Raw genomic sequence first — 20,534 nt, 5'->3', positions numbered from 1 at the left:
TCTGATTAGAAATGAAAAATTTTGACATTCTAGTATTTTCCGTGGAACAAAATATTTGTAGTGTTTTGGCCACGTCTTTCCTACTCCCCCTGAATAATGGAGATTTGGTACTAATTTTTCTCTCTGATACGATTTCCCACTTACCTTTATATTCAATTAATACTACATACCTTCTCTAAAAATCCAAATGTTTATCACAGATGTGAAAGGAATGCAAAACTTCATAATAGCAATTTGAAGAATTATATTACTCTATAACCTTTAAAAAATCCCATACGTCCAATGACTTACTCCTGCTTTCTTTGTTGGTTTGAGTTAGCTTTTACCTTTTCTGAGTGAACAGCTTGTGGTACCATATATATCTCAGTTTTTCTTATTCACTTGAATCCTGTGATATTTGGTAGCGAGCTTACTGTCAGTTGTTTTAGGTAATTTGGTAGTCTTTGGTACTTGCTATAATACTTAATAGTAAAAGAATTAAGATCAATTTGTTGTGCAGTAACATATTTAGTTCAGGTAGAAATGAATGAAATTTGAGACTAGTGTATTAACGCGTATCACAACCGAGAGCCATCTTAGTACAACGCTCAAATCTGGGGCAGGGGATATGTCTACATAGCCTTAAGTCAAATCAGATTTTCCTTCAAATGCAGATGCGTGGTTCCTTTTTGAAGTCACACAGCCTAATACCCCCATGCAAAAATTATTTATTTAAATTTAAGTAAAGGCAGAGACATTTATGACTTGTTTCAGTGTTTGATGGACCTGCAGGATGGCATTTGAGCTCTTCCAGGAACCAAGATATTTATAGATTTGATGAGAATAGTTTGGGGCTGGTTTCTTTTGCTTTCCAATGAAATTTTCTGGCCAAAAATATTGCTGACATTTTTCAAAATGCCATGAGATGGAATAACCATTCTTAAAACTGAGCAGCAACAGGTACACCCACCTTACACATTTTTTACACCTCTCAGGAAGACATTTCACTTGCAGAAGGCCCATGACTTCATGAGGAAGTTATTTGGGAATTGTGATGAGAATTCATTTGTTGAAAGTTTGAAAATTAATTTCCAGGATTTTTTTTTCTGCTCTTTCCTTCTTATTTTCAGCTTCTTGAGTTTAACAAGACTGTGTCTTGTCCATTACGAGTCAATGCAGTAGCTCAGATGGCTCTGAACTCATCCATGCCAATTGCTTCCTTGCTGTAGTTAACTCAGGCAGTGCTGTTCAATAGATACATTTACATTTATCTACTGTAAATATAGATTATTTTAATAATTCTTTTGAAATTTGATAAAGTAAATGTAAAATAATAATTAGTTACCTACCACTAAAAAATTTTCCAAACCCTCTTAGAGTGCAGCTGTTGTATTAGAAATGTATTTGCATTACCTCAGCCTTACAGTTTGCTGAAAGCAAATGAAATTTCTGAATAATTATTCTCTGGGGTTGTTTTGAACTTCAGATCTGGGGCTGCAATGCTCAGTAGTCCTGGAGCCAAGCACAGTCATTTGGCTGGTGGGTGCAGGAACGGGAGGGGTGAAATGAGGCTTTCTGACAGGTTATCATTTCTGTCCAAACTGTGGTCCAGAAGGGGAGTGTGAATGTTACTTTTCCTGCAAAACCTTGCCATTAGCTTTACATCTTTGTGTTTACTTTCTGGTTTTAGCTTATCATTCATCACCCAGCTCCACTTCTCATTTTCGTCTATTTGAGAATGGTTTGAGCGTTTCATTTCTTGGATCCCAACTGCTACTGCTTTTTAAAAAAAGTATGGATTGGCATAGGAATTATGTTCTCCATAATCCCAATTGTCTGGATCATTTTATCTGTCATTCTTCACGTCAAAATGTCACTTGTCCTCCCACTCTCAACTCTTAAAAGCTATTAGTTTGCCTCCCTCTTCACTGGCCTTGTCCTTTTCTCATATTTGAAACAACATGAACCAAAGGGGTTACTGGAGTCATAACTGCTAGCATATCTGTCTCTCTATAAGCTGTTTTAGTCTTAGTCACTTAGTCTTATGAATAAGCTTTCTCCATGAATAGTCAGTCCTGTAGGCACTGCTCCATCTCAATAATACTGCAGTCTCCATATGGATTTGAGCTACTCCTAACAGTAGGCTGGAACTTAAGGGAGAAAAGCATAATATCGTTGACAGTGACAGATTAATGATTTTTTTTTTCTTTTCATTTGCGATAGGATTTGCAAAAGGATTTGTCCCTCCATTTAAATTCTTCCCATGGCTCAGTTCAACTTTTTCCCCTTAACCCTTTTCACAAACCAGAGTTGCTTCTCCACAGCTACTCCTTAACATCCTCACTAATGTTGGTGAAGCTTATGTTTCCTAACAGATACTTCTAGGAGGCAGAAATTATGATGATTCGGACAATTTTATGTTTTCACTTCAGAGGCCGTAACCTGAGATCCTGTTAGATTTCTTCTCTTGCTGCCTAACGGTCAGACAGCAAAGGGATCCACCCCAGCACAAGAGACGATGCAGCACACTCGGAGCTCTCAGGTCAACAGTTTTATAGCAAGAATACGTTTAAGGGATGGCCCGAGCCCATTCAGTTTTATTGACAGCCATAAATGTACATCTACATGATCATTGCCCATAATATGCCTATTTCTAACCAAAGTTCTCAGCTCAAAATGAGAGCCTATTCAACAAACAGTTTGAATGTGGTGAACCTATATATCACAGAAACTACTGATATGCTAGATTTTACTGATCAGCGAGATTTATGCTTAAAATAGGGCTTCTTTTCTAGGATAAATATGCTGCAGTTTGTAGTGGCTAACAAGTCTTGGTCTGCCACCACCAGCTTCGCGTTCTGTGCACCTGTCTTCTAAATAATAAATGGAAAGATGCAATTTGCAACAAATTTCATATGGGACATAAAAACGTAGACCAGATTAGGAGCTGCTAAGCAGCAATCCCATCAACTTGTCTGGAACATAAAGTCACAAAAATTATAATTGCAGATTTCATTGTGGTATACAAACTGCTAAATGTGCTGTAATTGGATGAAGTCATAACAAATTTATTAGCATGCAAAACATAGTCAACATACTTTGCGTTATGTTTTGTATAGTAAGGCAATACATATTGTTTTCACAGTCTCTCCACATTCCCCTCTCCTACTCTAAATACTAATAACAACACGAAGAATGATGATAATAGTAATAAATAATAATAGTTTATGTTCCTCAGCTTTGTGTCATAGAAGAAATAATAAAGCCTTTTCGTTTTGTAGACAAGTTATTAAAAATGTTAGTGGAAACCCATCAAAAAAAAAAAAAAAGACCTGGGATGATTTACTGATTTTACTTATAAAACTGCAGGTGGACAAATTGCCATTCTGCACGTCAGGGCGGCTGTTCCAGCCTTTCCTGAGCTCTGTACAGCGCTCTGATTTCTGCTGAGTTTCAGTGATCATTTGTGCTACACAGTTTATTTGTTCCAGTTACGCTGGGCTGGTATTTCATTTGTTAGCTATTATCTAGCCACTTCTGTAGCTATTGAAATGTTCCGAAACACAGAGAAGTCCAAACTGGGTCAAATGAAGTGAAATCATTGAGTTTAATGGCAGGGAAATCTAGACCAGGGAAAAGTCTTACAGTTTTTAGAACATGCACAAACAGTTCTTTTTCTGCAAATTACAGTTAAATCCTTCTCAAACTCGGGACTTGACAAAGCTTTAAGTTAAAAATTAGGTTCAAAACCTCTCCTAATGGCCCCAGCAGAAATGGGATGGACAGAGGTTTTGGCAGTCTTAAAGCCAGAATATATGGTATTTGCTGGTCTTGGAAGTTTTAGCAAAAGACAACCTTCAGAGTGAAAAAATGGTCTTGTAGAAACAAGCTTTTTTCAGGTTCAAACAAGTTTCTTTCTACCAACAGTTCACACGTTGCAAGCAAATAAAATACTTCTTCATCTCTTGATCAGCGTTTGTCTGGCAGTTCTTGGGTTCCACTTCTCAGGATACCAGGTTTCACTGGTATCAGATATTGTCCTGTACTTGTTCTGTAGGTAAATAGGATAAGAATAGTCAGGACAGAGTTCAGTGATGTACACCGACTGGTAGCATTAGTTACCTTTCTTAGCCCTGATTCTTGATTCTGAGGAAGAAATGGGATCAGTTATTTTCCTACATTATTAAGTAAGGACCAACAATAGGATAGATGCTTATGGACTGATCTTTGAGCATGTGTTGATTTTCCTACATCTTGGTCAGGTTCATTGCATTGCAGAAAACAGCTGGCGACGGTCAGAAATCTTCAAAGCATCAGTGTAGCCAAGAGAGAGCAAACGAGCCACTACTTAAGATGACTCTTACAGTTCAGTCACTGCTTTGGGGAAGGCTTTGTCCTGTGAGCAGAACAGTATGGGGCTTTGCATGCAAACTGCTTCCCGCATATGTACCTCCCCTGCTGTGTGGTAACGTGTATTGGATAGATGGAGGTGGCTAGGAACCATACGTTCTCAAACACTTTGTGATGGTTTAGTTTTGGTCCCAGAACTGAAACCTATTTTTCTAACAGGCAGAGCTGTGAAATATGGACTGTGAATGATTTATGCTCATTATTAGAAGTCATGATCTTCTTTTCCTGTCACGAATTACTGCGCTGTATTCCTGGTGCATCTGGCAGCAAGATAACATTGCAGTAGGAGGTGAAGTGACTCCTATAATTTATACATCACTGCAAGTGCCCTATTTAATGCACTTCATAGAATTCATTGTGCAAGGAGCTGAAACAAAGAAAAATAAAATTACAGTTAGTTCACAGGGCTACTGTGTTCATTATGGCTCAAGACATAAAGGGAATATTTGTGCCTCAGTCCAATTATCCTGTAGTTCTGTATGCATTTCCAGTACTGGAAAGATCGCTGGGTTGTCTTGAATCAGCCTTTTAAAATGCTTAGCTGAAACACATATAGACGTGTCTGTATGAGCTACTATAGGGTGAAATTTATGCCTTATTTACAAACTTTCAAATGTTAGCACTTACCATGTCTATACATAAAGGAACTGAGGGGCTTCAGATATAGTTTAGTTTTCCTATAATTGAAGTTAAAATAGTTGTTAAGGTTATTTAATTTTTTTATAAATCATAAAGACCCCCAAAGCAACAGAAAGAAAATGTTGCATTTTTCCAAATTATTTTATTACAAACTGAACCACTTCTTTATCAATAGACTGAGCTCTTAGTATCTGTCACTGTGAATTACAAATATGGCATTTCTCATCTGAATTTGATTAAAAAGAATTTTTTCCTAAATTGTCTAAGAAAATGAGGTTAAAAATTATGATTGATCCATTGTACCAACACTGATCTCTACTCTTTGCTAGCCATGTCACTGAAACATGGGAATACTGAGTAGAATTGTAGCTTTCCAGCCAGTCCTATGGATTTTCATACATTCCCAGTGTTGGAAGCAGCTGAAAACAATAGCATGTGCTGAATGGAAGGGTTTTCTTTCACTCTAACAAATAATTTTTCAATAGTTTAAAGAATTCTGACTCCTCAACTGCATTCTGTGTAATTTTGGTGGCAGCTGTGGTGTTCACACTCTTACACATCCTTTCTTTGTGTAACCTCAACTGGTACAGGGGTTTTGTGACCAGCATGAAATTATTTTAAAGTTTGTTTTTTAAGCACACTTTAAGACAAAATGCAGCTATTGTTAGCTAAACATGCCTTTTAAATGTGAAAAATTAAGTAGATACTCCTTGCTGAACATATGTAATTCAAAGAGAGGTTTAATACATAGCCTAGAGATGAGAGCACAGGGTAATGTTTTCTAGCATGTATTAATTGCAGTCACAGTGATATGAACATATCAGAAGGCAGAATACGGATGGAAACTGGGGAGCTGGCTGTTTTTTCCTGAGCATAATGGTTTTCTATTAATGTAACATCAGCGGCTCACTATGCTTTAAGACTGGTAAGAAATATTGACATCAGGTTGCTGTAAATCATGCTAAGTTCTCTGTTAAGTTGCACAAGGCCTTCTCCACTGGTGTGTAAATGATGAACGGATTTCCTTGTGTGTGAACTTTGAGGGTGCATTCATATTCCACTCATATTCTTGCTAAAGTTGGACATTCTCACTTCTATAATGTGTACAAGAATGGCAAACATTTGTGATGTAAATACTGGGATTATTATTTGTATGGCAGTACCTAAAGCTCTACCTCATGCTTCAGACATATGCAAACAACATGAAAAGACAGTTCAGAGAAATTTATTAAGTGACAATTATTAGTACTGCTGTTACATGTTCAGTGGTTTGGAGTTAGACATCTCCACAGCATAGACAAAACCAGATGGTAATGTTTCTAGTAGTTTGAAGAAATTTACTCATTTTATAAACAATAATTCAAGAAAAATGGGCACATTACTCAATGCTCCTGAAGGGGTGGCCCATGAAAGAAGGCTCTGTTATTTTTCTTTCTTTTAAAGACGTAAAACACTGCCTGCGACTCAGTTCTGAAGGTATTTATAGGCAAAGCTGAAGCACATGATCCTGCTATGATACCAGAACTGGGATGTGAATGCAGAGAAGCAAACCAGGCACCCCACATCACTCATTCACAAACACATGTGGACGGTATGTGTCGTCCCCACTGTCTTAGGTGGAAATCCCTAGATTTTTCAGTGCTTGTCTGGATCATGGACAATAAAATGTCTATGAATATAGTGTCCTTTTATTCAGGTGTAGAAGTGATATGTTAGTCAATCAGAGGCAAGTGTACAATCCCTACATGAGATAATGTGAGTGAGAGGAAGCGAATGGAGAGCAGGTTAGAGCTAAGGGTCGCAGTTCTGTGGGCAGGGTTGGAGGAGAGCAGGAGAAGACTACTCTCATTCAGCGCACACCAAGGTGAGGAATATGGTCTTGTTTCATTGTTGAGGCTATTTGGGGAAAATTACTTGTCTCACAGTCCATTTAATATTCATTCTCTCTTGTTTTCTCTCTCCCTCCCCACAAGTATATGCATACTTGTATATACCATACATCTTGAGGGCTTACCTTCCTGACTTGCCCTAGAAAAATTTGCAGAAACCACTGTTGCTAGCATATAAGCAGTTGCTTGACCTATACTTCTTGCTACTCCCAGTTAAAGAACCTGCCTTACAGACCATTCCAGCATTAACCGGAGAGTGAGATATGTCCAGAATGACTCAGAAAAAAAAAAAAAAAAGAAGAAATAAATCTAACAAAGTACAGAATTACTGAATGAGGTATTACATAGACCTTAAAGAATTAATTGACTGGTAATGCAGCGGCTTTGTCAGACAAAAAAAAAAAAAAAAGACATTGGATCTATGACCGTGCTCTCTTAAACAAAGCAGTCCTGATTTTCAAGACTGATACTCAAGATTTTCAATAACACAACTAATTAAGTCCCGGTTTCTGTGCATGTATCCCTAATATGTGAAAATAGTTTCTAGGCAGTTCTAAATCTCTTGTGATTCTTAGTTGTTCACCACAGAAATGAAGATGTGTGTGCTCTGACAGCTTTTATTATGAGATGTTTCCACCATTTTTAAAAATGGTGTAGATCTTTTCAATCTGGAATCAAAGAACCACTTAACTGAAGAACAGGGTGTAAAATAATATATATATATATATATGTTTTTGAACTATCATGAAGGTTTTTTTATGTATATTTCAGTAGATAAACTATATCGTTCATTTAGATGCTAATAATCTTTCTTCCTCTCTTTTTTGAAATACCAAGTCAGATCTTATCCGTTATGTGGCCCATGTTATCATGCCAGTTGAAGTTTTCTGAACTCCGACAGGGAACAATCTCTATTTTGTCTTCTAAAGTATGGTCTTTCCAATTTGGGATAGAAGCACAATACACAAGTAAAGTGTAAGAAAACCAGCACTGACCTGTCCTAATTGCATCCTGAGAGAGGAATTTGGTTTTCAGGTTATTTTGTAAACATTAGATTTACTGAAACCATTTAAGTAAAACCAAATAAAAATTATGTGGACTCTCAAAACATTTTCCATGGGTGGATTTCACACACTGACATTGGTTGAAAAACGCAGAAAATAAGTAAATTAGTAATTGCAAAACTGAGGTTTCCAGAAATAGTTTAGTAATTTGCTGACTTGAGTGAGACTTTTGTCTTATTAAATAAATTCTGGAAAGGCAGAGGATTTGCTTGCATGAGGATGAAGTAAATAGCTGACTGAATCTGGAACAGGTTCCATTAGTTTTCATGGGAATCTGCTTAAAAATCCTAAGTGTATAATCCTAAAAATTGGTCCTTTGAATGAAGCTTACACATAGAATCAAGACTGCACGTAGATTTTTGACATAAATAAATCAGTCGTTCTAGTTTGTTTGAAATTAGATGATATGCTACTGGTGTTCCTTGAGCTACACTTCATTCTGGTTTGATTTGCTGCATCTAGTGCATATATTTTCTTGCATACTGTATTGTGGACACTAGCAATACTGAAACTACTTCTTGTCACTGTAATAGATATGCATTGAATTTGCCTCTTTTTGTGGGAAAAAACCTTTCCCTCAGGACTATTTATCATCCTTGTTTTTATGGACATGGTAGTAGAAGAAAGACAGTATTTTGCAAAGGTATAAAAAGGTTTATAGCCAAAATACTGGCCTAAATTAACATTGTATTGCTCAATTTCTATGCCAAGGCTTTCTCTCATACCACATTTGAACGATGTGACGTTAAATCAGGTCCTTAAAATTCTGCAGGAAATTTGCTTTACCTCAGCTACTATTTGGAGGAAGGACTAGACAGAAAGATGGGAACAGGCTGCTCAGGGAAGTGGTTGAGTCACCATCCCTGGGAGTATTTAAAAGACGTGTAGATGCGGCACTTAGGGACGTGGTTTAGTGGATGTGGTGGTGTTGGGTTGACAGTTGGACTCGATGATCTTAGAGGTCTTTTCCAACCTTAATAATTCTATGAATCTGAGGCAGCCACCCCTACCAAACAGGGAAAATGCAGTTTTGCTAAGGAAGAGGGAAGCTGGCTGCACTGCATGCAGGACAGAGGGCAGAGGCCAGTGCTTTGCCTCTCCGAGTTAAGTGACACAGGACACTGTCTATTCCAGCGCTCTTTTGCAGCTCCATTTTTCTGCATTCAAACAGGGGAATTACAGGTGTGTAAGGAAACCATTGTGCTTCTAACCAATCATTTGCAATACCTGATAAATTCAATTAATATGGTGTACCAACAAAGTAGTTGGTGTATGCCAGCTGCAGCTTATCAACTAATTACCATGTTAACAGACTGCTGGCAGCGAAAAGGGTTGCTTACCCCGCTGCCAGACAAAGGAGATAAGGGCAAACGGTAAACTTTTTGCTGGTGTTTTCTAGCGATCAGTACAGTGTGAATTTTCATTGTCTTTTGCATACCTAGTAGTAGGACCACCGTTGCTGCTAGTTTTCAGCTACTTGCTAACACCTGATTTAAACCTCTGTGGAAACATAGGGGCTTTTTAGTGTGTGACTAGTCATTTGACAGCCTGCAAAGTGGCAGGTGAATGCTGACAAGTTTGAGAACTAGATATTCTCTAAGGATATTGCTCATAAATGGAAGCAGGGAAAATTCAAGGCAAAAGTAACCTGTAATGAGGATGCATGTACCTGAAATAGTCTAACCTTAGGCTATTTCCTTCTAACTATATAAAGACCTTCTATCTATATAAAGACCTTGTTCTGCTGTGTTGACATGCTATTCTGGCCCGTAGGTTTCAAAACCAGCACTTCTCCTGAGGTTAAGAGCTGTGGTCTAGATTTGGGACTTTGACAGTTTAAATGTAAGCTGGCTTAAACAGTAGATTCTGATCTAGATACAGCATGTTGTGAACATACCCTTTAAAAAGTTACAGAAAAGGGATAAATTAAAGATGAAAGTAGCAAGAACGTGAGAATCATACTCCAAAAGAAGACAAAGCTTTATAGATATCAGTCTTTTTTCTTGTGCTAACATCAGACACACCAGTATTGTTTTATAGAGTATGATGAGAGAAGCAAAGAAAAACAAGGGGGTCTTACTCATTTTAGTAATTTTGTCATGAGAAAAAGAACATGAATTACATCGTGTTACTTATATCATAGAATAGTTTGGGTTGGAAGGGACCTCTAAAGGTCATCTAGTCCAACCCCCCTGCCGTGGGCAGGGACATCTTCCACTAGATCAGGTTGCTCAGAGCCCCGTCCAACCTGACCTGGAATGTTTCCAGGGACGGGGCATCCACCACCTCTCTGGGCAACCTGTGTCAGTGTAAGAATCTATCCTAGATATCTATCTATCAGTCCTGAAGTCCATTTATCTTTATCTTCCCAGCCCCAGAGAAGCATATAAAGTCTTGGCAGTAATACGATTCAGGCTGAGCAAGTATAGCTATACCCGCACGTTGTATCCGAGCCTTTGTTTAGCGGGTGTAGTTTGGTATTTGTAGCGGTCGTGTTTCCAGTGTGTGTGCATGTATATTCTGGATGTCTTGAAAGCCTGTCCCTTTCTTTTCCCAGGCACATTATCAACTTTGTCAGTAATGGATCTGACTTGATGACAGTATTTAGAGCAAATTGAATGCAGCGTGCTTTCAGCTCCAACATTCAAGCCATATATATAATGGTTGTGGCACAGACATTTATCTCTTCATGTAGTAGCTGCTTAGTGAAGGAAGACAGTCAGGGAATCACCCACGGTTGCAAAGATTAATGTGGGTGTCTGCACCTCCAGCTCATTTCACGAGCAAGAATCATTCCTTGCTCTGCAGGCCAAGCCATCAGATTCCTCACTCTTTATAACTAGGTTTTGGTGTTCCCTTGCAGAAAACTGGTTCCTAGATTAGATGGTTTGGGTTTGGGGTGGTTTTTCTTTTTTAAAATGAGATGATAATGATAAAAATAGCAAGCAATGAAACCTTGGTCCTGTGAAGCTCAGTGGCAAAGCTTTGCTACGTTCAGTGAGGCCCAAATGTCACTGTCACTAATGCTAATTTTTTTGTAAAACGAAGGCAATCTTACAGTTAGCTGCCACCAAAAATTTATGTTTCCAGTGCCTCTGCCCTTTTCTTGCCATACCACTGGTGTTCATCTGAGTCTTCAGGGAGCTAGAGCTGCAGGCAACTAACTGAGCAAAAGCTACTGGTTTAGCTGTCTGAACTGGTTCCCCATGATTACAGCAGCTTAGCTCTAGCTTGAAAACATGCTATCAGTAGTGTAATATTTGTTTTTTGTCATCCTTATGTTATCTAATTTGCAAAAGCATTTAGGTTTTTTCCCATTTAGGAATACTTCAATTTAAAATCTAGACCACCCACTGACTCTGCTGATCAGTCAAAAATTTCTGAAGCAAAGTAATAAATTAGCAAAGATTTCCCAGAACACACACACAAAGATGGGATAAACTACTCCATGTAGAAAAGAAAGAAGTGGAGGTGCAAAGGTGAATGACAAATGTAGAAGTGGGGAGAGGTAGGACTGACAGCTGAACTGGTAAAAGGAGAAAGGATCCATATTAGGAGAGGAGGAATACTAAAAGAGGAGCAATACAACTGAATTTGTTAAAATATACTAATAAAGAGAGTAAGAGCACAGGGATGAAGATTGCTAAAAACATTAAGTGATATATTGGTTTACATTTTCCATTTTGGCTAAAATTAAATTTAGTTTTGTGGAAAATGTTTTCACAAAAGCTTCTTATTAAACTGTGTGAAATATTCCCCTCAGCTCTGCAGAGCATATTAACTTATAAAACCCATTGATTTGGTGTGCTCTATCAACTGGCACTGTGCTCCCAACTAACCTATCTCCCTTTAGACTTATGTTGACATTTAAAGAAGATTGAGACAACAACTCTCCCACCTCTCAACCACAGGAAAAAAAATGTTACTTGCAAAACCTGCAGTCCTAAGGACTTGGTAGGATTTGTAAATGATTTGAAGTCAATATATGACAAATCATTGCACTTAGAAATAAACACTATATTCTGTGCAGAGACAGCATTTAGCTTCTTAGCAAAACAACCTTTTTAGCTGTGGATGGTGTTTCGCTGCTAGACTATTTTTACGACTAGCTAAGTTAGTTAATGTCACTTTAGAGGTATTTTAATGCGTTATACCTTTCCTTTGGAGAACCTTCGAGATTTTGATTTATAGGAGGTAAAGAACCTGGGTTTGCGCACCAGAGTAGAACAGATAGATACCTTAATAATTTTCTCTTAAACACATTTGAAAGTAGGTTATTGTCTTGTTCCCTCAAGCTAAGTAAGCATCTGACAGATTTCTTGGAACAAATGCAATGGCACGAGTTCAAGATGGCAAATGTAGGTACTCTGCTCATAAGCACCACACCTCTCCACCACATCACAGTGCAGGTCTTAGCTCCCGTTCTCTTTGAATCATCATGCCATCATGATCAAGGAGTGTAGAGTGTGTGTTTGGCAACGCACCTAGTTTTGTGGTACCTCTCTCACGTGGATTAGATCATGGCTTTGGATATAGACTCTTCCAAGTCTGATGAAAGTTTGTCACTGAGCTATAGCAGCCACATGTGGAACCACCTCATACTCCTTCCCTCCCATGACAGCTCAGTCATTGATGGACATCCCCTGGGGAGCCAGTTCTTGCCTCCCCTCGAGAGCCACTTGAGGTTCAGCAGGGAGGGAGCAGGCTGAGATACCCCTGTATTCAGACCAGGGTGGGTTTGAGCTTAGTCTCTTGCAAAAGTTTACAGCAGATCCTCATCCTGGTTTTGCAGTTAGGCTGCATCTCTCCCACCGGTTCAGCAGAGGAAGCACTGAGATTAGTTTTTCAGATGTATTCGTTGTAATGAGATGTTGAAGTTGCAGTGAGCTCAGAAACCAGTTCACCAGAATTCAACAATGCTACAGAAAGTCGACCACAAACAGGTCTACAATGATAGCTCACAGAGTGAAAATTAGTATGTGTCCTGTAAATAACTGCCTTCATACCTCATTGCAAATGCAGTAGTTAAACATTCTTGTCTTGTGAGTAATTTCCTATTCACAGTTTGTGGGAAGGCATAAATGTAAAGAAAACAGGTTTGGGGTCCTTTTGTTGGGTTTTTTGTTTTGGTTTTAAGTCTGCTAATTTCAATTCACGAACACCATGGGAGCCTGCAATTCCAATTTTCTTTTCACAGTATTAATGAAAACTGGGCACTGAAAATAGTCAGATTTTTCCCTTTAAATTTTAAACCACTTAGAAATACATTCAAGAATAATAACTTTCTAATCCATTATTACACAATGTAAAACTGTGCTCAATTGCTATTATTTCATGCAAAGTTTTTCATAAGTGGTAGAAGAGGCTTTTAAAAATCAGGCTCTTCTAAGCTGGTCTTTGACGCAATCCAAAAAGGCTGGTTGTGTGCTGTTCAGGGGAAGAGTTGTGCATCAAAGAAGTTGTTTTAAGAAGGGATCATTGCACCACAAGATGACTTTTATTTTCTCTCACTGTTATGGCATGGTCTGAGCATAATCACAGTCTTCATGATTTTCTCTTGTTCCTAATCAAACCGTCCTCAACTTATTATAGATTGTTTCAGGATTTTTTGGGGATGACTTTTTATTCTTAAAAATTGGGGTCATTTTTATGACATTTAATCTTAACATTCACCTATAAGGTATTTAGCTTCTCATTTACAATAAGAAACTTTATATGGCATGAAGTTAGTGTCTTTTTGATGCTGCAGACACTAACAGAGACTGCAACCGAGTAGCAGACAAGGTTACCCACAGACATACCTCTGCTGCTATGCCAGGAGCCAATGACTCTGCCTGGTTCAGCTACCAAGATGCTAGGAAGAAAACTGCATCATGTGTTTCTCAAAGAGTTGGGAAGCAAAAAGCAAGATTTCTGTAACCTTATAACCTTCACTTGCTCTCCATTGAGATCATCTGTGGTCCCCTGCAATAGTTCCTGTCTTGCAGGGGAAAAAAATTCCAGGTAAATTCCCCTTGGGTACTCCAGTCTCAGTAAGATAAAGGTCCTACTTAAATAGAAGGCAGCTGTTTCAGCAATGTTACGGATTTCAGAAGAAGTGTAGGCTGGCCTTTTCCCAGTGGCCTTTTCCTCCTTGTCTCAGAATAGGACACTTGCTTCAGCGTGTGCTCCATTAGCCTTTCCTACCTAAAATGCTCACAGACAAACCCATGTGCTTTGTAAAACTTTCCTCTTATTTCCTCCTCCTTCATTTGTCTTGAGAGGCCCTGCTAGGTTAAAAGAATATTTTAATGTAAACAGAAGAAAAATAGCAAGAAGTCATTTCCCTTGCTGAAGTGTTCCTTTTACAGAAGTCTAAACAAATGTAACAACAGATGCTTTGAAAATGGTGTAAGTTTAAATAACATTAATGTAGTGGTTGAATATTCCTCAGACAGATGGGATAAATGAGATAATTGTGAAAACATTCTTAAAAATACAAGGATGCCATCAGGTGAAAGGCAGGAGTTTAGGTAACGTTGAAAAATATTCCTTACATGTTTTTTTAGGTTGCAATGTTAAAAGAATGTTTTCCTCTGAGCAAGCTGTTAAGTGTCATTTAGTAGACATTAATTGTAAAGTTAGTTGATGGCATTTGGCCCAAATGTCTCTATTTTAAAGAGAAAGAGCAGCTGTTTTTCCATCAGGTATTGATAGAGTTTATTAATTTGCTTCTATTATTTCTTAGACAGAAATTAATTTCCTGAAATCATACACAGTAAGATAAGACTTTGTCTCATTTTCATTCACTATGGAAATACTCAGGAGTCTTTATTCTGCAACAATGCATTGTCTCTTGTAAAACAATAAATGACACCCTATGTGTAAAAGAATTTCCATTTTCTACAATAGCTACAATGAAGAAACAGGATCTAAAACAGTCACTGACTACTTTGAGACAGACCACATTTCTTAGTAGGGTGGCATCTACCCTGAAATGAGAAAAAATCTTAGAGCCTTCTGAAGCGAAACTTCAAGATCTCTTGTGTAGTCATAGAAAATACCAATTGTACCAACTCATAACAACTAAGAACTTTCAGAGGGGGAAAAAAAAAAGTAGTTAAAATACTATTTGACACGAATGACAGTTGAGTCTTACTGTGATGCCTCTGTTCTTTCAGCCAAATAAAATGTCACCTTCTTTAAACCTATGTGGGATAACTGCCAGGAAGTGGTGTTTCAACAGTAGGAACACAAATCACCAATAAATAAAAGACGAGTAATACCAAGGTGGGGAGGGAATTTAGTTCTTTTTGGGGTTTGTGGCTTTTTTGCTGCGTTTTATTGTTCGCAGGCCAATTGTCGGTGTCTGTAGCTGGTGGCTGCTTTTAATTCTGGTTGTCCAAACTTGGCCTGATAAAGCTAACATTATGAATATATTGTAAAACTAGTGTTTAATAATATTTTAAAGTTATAGTTAACATTTATATTTTACTGACTGCATTTTTAGCCATGCATAATGATTTAAAATGCGGTTTCTATAAGCCAGCCTGGATGCTTAATGAGAGTGTTCTGCACTGCTCAGTGGGAAACCCTGGTTCACTCACTGCTCTTTTCTTGCTCCTGAGCTCAGCCAACGCTGGCAGTGCTGAGGGTACACCGCCTCTCAGGAGTCTGGAAATGCTGGTATAATTAGAGGAATATTGCACACACCCAGGTCACTTCATTTTTGTCCATAACGCTTGCTAAGTTACAGAAGAAGATCCATCTCAGCTATTGCCACTTAAAGAGATTCTATACAATGATCTGCCTCTCCTCCTTCTGCAAAATTCAGTAAAGAAAGGAGATAATGGGAAATGCATAAGCATTGTGTGTGCTGTGAGCATTTAACCTAGAAATTCCTCCTGGAATTAGGCTTTCATTCCACAGGGCTGTGCAAGGGGATAAAATGTGCCAGACAACACAATAGTTCCTATCAAGAAGACTTTACAGTCTGAAGACATAGGTCAGTTCAGTTCATATCACAACTGAAAAGACCGGAGTCTGGCCTGAGAGGTGGGTTCTTAGAAGGTTGAGGCCTTGCTCTGTGCAATTTGAGAGGTTTTTTTCTGGGCATAAAGCATTGCTTGAAAGAATGTCTGGTATTGGCGTCAATGATGAAAAGAGGGAATGGGAGAAGTTGAGTGAAAAAGTGCTCTAAAGGGTAGCCGTATTCAGGGAAGACTCTGTGAATTCGAAAAGAGAAGCTAGGGTTGGATAGCTCTCTAAAAGTAATAAAAGTAAGTATAATTAATGTGGAAAAAAAGAGAAGCAAAAAATATTAGAAGGAAAGGAGAAATTGAGAAGCTTGCTGAGGGAAGTCTAAAGGAGAGCTGAGGATACCTTATTTGTAGCCAACTTATTGGCTGCTGTCATTTATTATTAGGGGGAATTTTGATTTTTTTCCCCCCATTCTGCTTGGTAGTCTGTCTTATCATCACTGTCTTCTCCATAAGTACTATAGTGTCACTTTTCGTTCTTTACTGAAGTCGAGGAAGAGAGAGGGAGGGAGTGGGACAGGGAGATCCTTTCCTCCCAGATGTTCGTGTTTTGGCATTTAAATTGTGGCACGCCTGTTATTCCAGATTATTTAGGCATTCTTTGCTTAATAACAACATTTGGAGAAATTGTACTTTTGAAGGCTAAAATGAGATTTTTCCTTGCTGTCCTTTTCCTTGTTTAAAACTTGTGCTGACAGACATGAAAATGGAATCACCTGCAAACCTACATGTTTTCAAACCGGTAGAGTAGGGTACGTTGATAGGCAGTCCTGACCTAGTGAGTGCAATTAGAAAGGTGCATGTCTGTAGCAGGTAGATATGACTAACTCCTCAATGTGCAAACTCAATAATAACCTCTCCCTTATTTCATTATCTACCTACAGCAAATCCTACCAGGGCAGGAGGAGGAAGGGAGTACCCTGGCTCATCCGAGGTGATTCGTGAATCCAGCAGCACAACAGGCATGGTAGTTGGGATCGTGGCAGCAGCGGCGCTGTGTATCCTCATTCTCCTGTACGCTATGTACAAGTACAGGAATCGAGACGAAGGATCGTATCATGTAGATGAGAGTCGAAACTACATCAGTAACTCAGCACAATCCAATGGGGCTGTGATCAAGGAAAAACAGCCCAACAGCGCTAAAAGTTCCAACAAAAACAAGAAAAATAAGGATAAGGAGTACTATGTCTGATCTCAACATCTAAAAGAACGCTTGTATAGAAATAGTCTTCATTTTATCTGAGACATAATACAAACTTATTTACTTTACTTTTTATGAAGCACATTCAAAAATAAACAAACAAAAAAGACAGGGAATGCAATCAGAAAGGAAAGACTGTTTTTAAAAACAAGCATTTCATGCTCTTGTTTTTCAGAAACAGGAGCTGATAAATTCCCTAACATCCACAGTGTTTTCATTTACTCTGCCTGTCTTTATGTTGCTGGAACATTTCTGAAAGACAATGATGACACCACGCATTCATAAAGCAAGGAGTATTACTACAGCATCAAGGCACAATATGAAACAAAACAAATTAAAAAAACAAAACAGGAAAAAAAAAGAAAAAAGAAGCTACCTATGATTCTGGATTTAGCCAAAGTGCTAGCGCTTTCTTGAGAAGTAAGTTAGTCTTATTGTCAGAGAAGACTGTCATTATATATGGTGACTCAACAAGCAAACATAAAGAGTTTGCCGTCTGGTGCAGTGAAGCAGTGATTGGAAACTTGCATTTGAAACAAAGTGCTGGCTTTTCTGAAGACTTACGTAGAAATACTTTCAAAAAGCCCCTTTCTGGTTGTGAGGAAAATAGTACGGAGGCCTTATTTTCAAAAACAAAAACAAAAATCTGGAATATAAGGCACATTTCCACAAAAAAAAAAAAGAAAAAAACAAACAAGAGGGCATAGATGCAATCATTGGGAAATTTTCATGCACGCTTAATATGTTATTACATATGTTTATATAAAAACACATCTATATGTGCTTTCTGGACTGTGATAAGTGATGTTTTATAGCCTGTTGTATAGAAAATGCAAACTATATCTGCTCTTCAGCCATTTTTGGTAAACTCAATGTTATAAGTGTTGCTAGGTATAGAGTTTTATGACATCTGGAGCAACAGACATACTTCAGTTTTTTTGCAGCCATTATAAATTGTCCCAGACTTCTCCCCACCCCCACCCCCCGTTTTTTTTTTAATTTACAGTGTAGTGGTTATACTAAGGAGGATGTGTATGAATGTATATAAGAGTCAGCTAATTTTTTTCTTACCTGTACAGCCTCTATTCTGTTGCAATTAAGTTTTAGTAGTTTGTATGAAAGAAGTGGACTAGAAAGCAAAAATATATCTCTACTGTAATTTGTCTTCTCCCTCCTATCCCCATCTCTTGCTCCTGATATGCATCAATGAAGTTGATCAGAATGGCCAATTTTCCTAGAAATATACATTCATTAATTAGCTAAATATTTAGTGACTTAAACTGGCCTTTGGCTTCCAGTCAAAGCTTCACTATTGGAGAGCATGGTTTGCCTTACAGAAACCTTGTTCTTAAGAAATTATGAGAATGATGAGTTTCTTGAGAATCTTAGGAAGTATCATATAGTGTTTATCTGGCATTCAGTTACATGAACGACAGCTACTATAGCACTGGATGGTAAAAGATCTAAAAAGACACATTTTAATTATCCAGGCTGATTCTACTGCAGAATTTACCCCTCTCTCCAAAAAGGAAATAATCTTGAGGTGCACGATAGTATTTTTCAATGGTGGGCATTTTGACATATGAAAAAGTATTTTTAGCTAAGTTGATTGTGTAGTATTGCAAGACATCATAACCAGACAAATAGAAGTTCATCATGTTTTAAAGTAACACATAACTTTTCTTGCATATATAAAACATTAATGCATTTTAGTTAAACATACTGAATATAATGCTGTAATTTACATGTTAAGTTTTTTTTCTAGTCTTATTTCATTAGGTTCACAGCAATAAATCATAGCGTAACATTTTATTTACACGGAAGTTCAAAGGGAATACATTAGACAGAAAGAGGGTAGTTCAATAGAAATCAACCAAATCATTGGAAGGCCTCCTGGGAGGGATATAGTTGTTCACACCTTACAGACAGGAAGGAAGAATTTAAAATTAGCTTTAAACAGCAGGCACAAAATATTTTACTGTATGTTTTTCACTGTAGCTGATGAAGGCGGCTGGAAACTGGTACAGCTATCTATCTGGGAGTCAGAGCACTTTAAAAATACATGTAGCTGACATGAAAACACCTCTCTTGAAGGTTGCCAACCACATCGAGGTGTGTCATGTTTGTAAAACAATTTTTTATTTTCATTAGCATTTACACAAAAATGAGAACAGGTTCTCAAAATCCATCTGATGTTCATTTCTTAGATTGTTGTTCACCTGTGGCATTCATAATTTCTCCCACCTTTACAAGACAGCTGTACTTAGGGAACAGCAGGGTCGGGTATACTGGAGGTCATTGCTGGAAGCAAGAGACTTCAGCTGGAGGGGGAAAGAAGAAGTTGAAAGCCAGGTGGTGTTCAGATTTCAGTGCTTGAAGACACGTAGAAGAACAAGAATAATCTGATGACAGGAGACTGGACATGACGGAATATGGTTTGGGCGAGATGAAATGGTCTTTTCTGCTTGGTATTGATTGCATTAATGAAATAGCATGGTCAGGTCAACTTCCAGGCCGTTTGGTAGATTAATCTTTAACTAAATCCATACATCAAGGAAAAAAAGATCTGCTACTATTATAGTAAGCAAACACAATTTTAACACTGTTTCTGAAGGTTCTCTTTTTTCCTCTTTAATTTCATAATTTAACAAAAAAACAATATGGATGTATCAGAAGTGCCAGCAAGTGGATTTAAAATTCCTTTGTGTTTAAAAACAGCAGCAACAACAAACAAACAGACATAAGCCAACTACCTAACATTAAATTGGATCCTTTCTCTATAATAACCTAATTTGTTTGACTGAGATGGCTTCATTTCTATGACTGTATTGTGTTGCCTTTTTTAACAAAACACTAAATAACATGTGAAACTTTCAACCCTAAGACATCGAAGAGAGGCCCAATGCCCCTAACCTTATAGTGCTTTCTGTGATAGATATTTACGATTTTTTTATTTGTTGCAAGGCCAATTTATTCATTATTGGAAATGCTAAGCAAGTGGAATTTACTGTTTTGTTAATAAAAATGTTTCTTAATACAAATGCTGGCTTGTTTCTTCTCTTGCTCTTAGATCTGGAGTACCTGTTCATCTTAAAGCAGTGAAAAGAAATGGTAAATTGGTATGTAGTTACAGACATTCATGTCAGGAAAAATTGTCCTCAGAGCTCAGTGTACACTTAAGTGAAAACCTTCTACAAGTCTTGTGTTCAACTGACCCAGTTAGAAAAGTATGAATTACATTAATGCATTGTTTGGTTTTGCATACAATTACTTCATTTGAAATTTTCTAGCTTTTTTTTTTTTATATCAAGAAATTAAAACTCGATGTTCCCCT

General features: G+C 37.8%; 1 protein-coding gene across 36 annotated transcripts in view; it reads left to right on the top strand.

Annotated features, from left to right (window-relative positions):
- Positions 1-20,241, top strand: part of NRXN1 (neurexin 1) — a 743,929-nt gene extending 723,688 nt beyond the window's left edge. For all 36 annotated transcript variants that reach the window (XM_076334784.1, XM_076334782.1, XM_076334774.1 and 33 more), the window contains one exon: positions 16,884-20,241. In XM_076334784.1, the coding sequence (XP_076190899.1) occupies positions 16,884-17,191 (308 nt within the window). In that variant the 3' untranslated portion in view covers positions 17,192-20,241. The remainder of the gene's footprint in view (positions 1-16,883) is intronic.
- The last annotated feature ends 293 nt before the right edge of the window (positions 20,242-20,534 follow it).

This window comes from Aptenodytes patagonicus, chromosome 3 (genome assembly GCF_965638725.1).
Source record: "Aptenodytes patagonicus chromosome 3, bAptPat1.pri.cur, whole genome shotgun sequence".
NCBI lineage: Eukaryota > Metazoa > Chordata > Aves > Sphenisciformes > Spheniscidae > Aptenodytes > Aptenodytes patagonicus.
The sequence above is the reverse complement of the archived record's forward strand: the minus strand, read 5'-3'. Positions and strand labels throughout refer to the sequence as shown.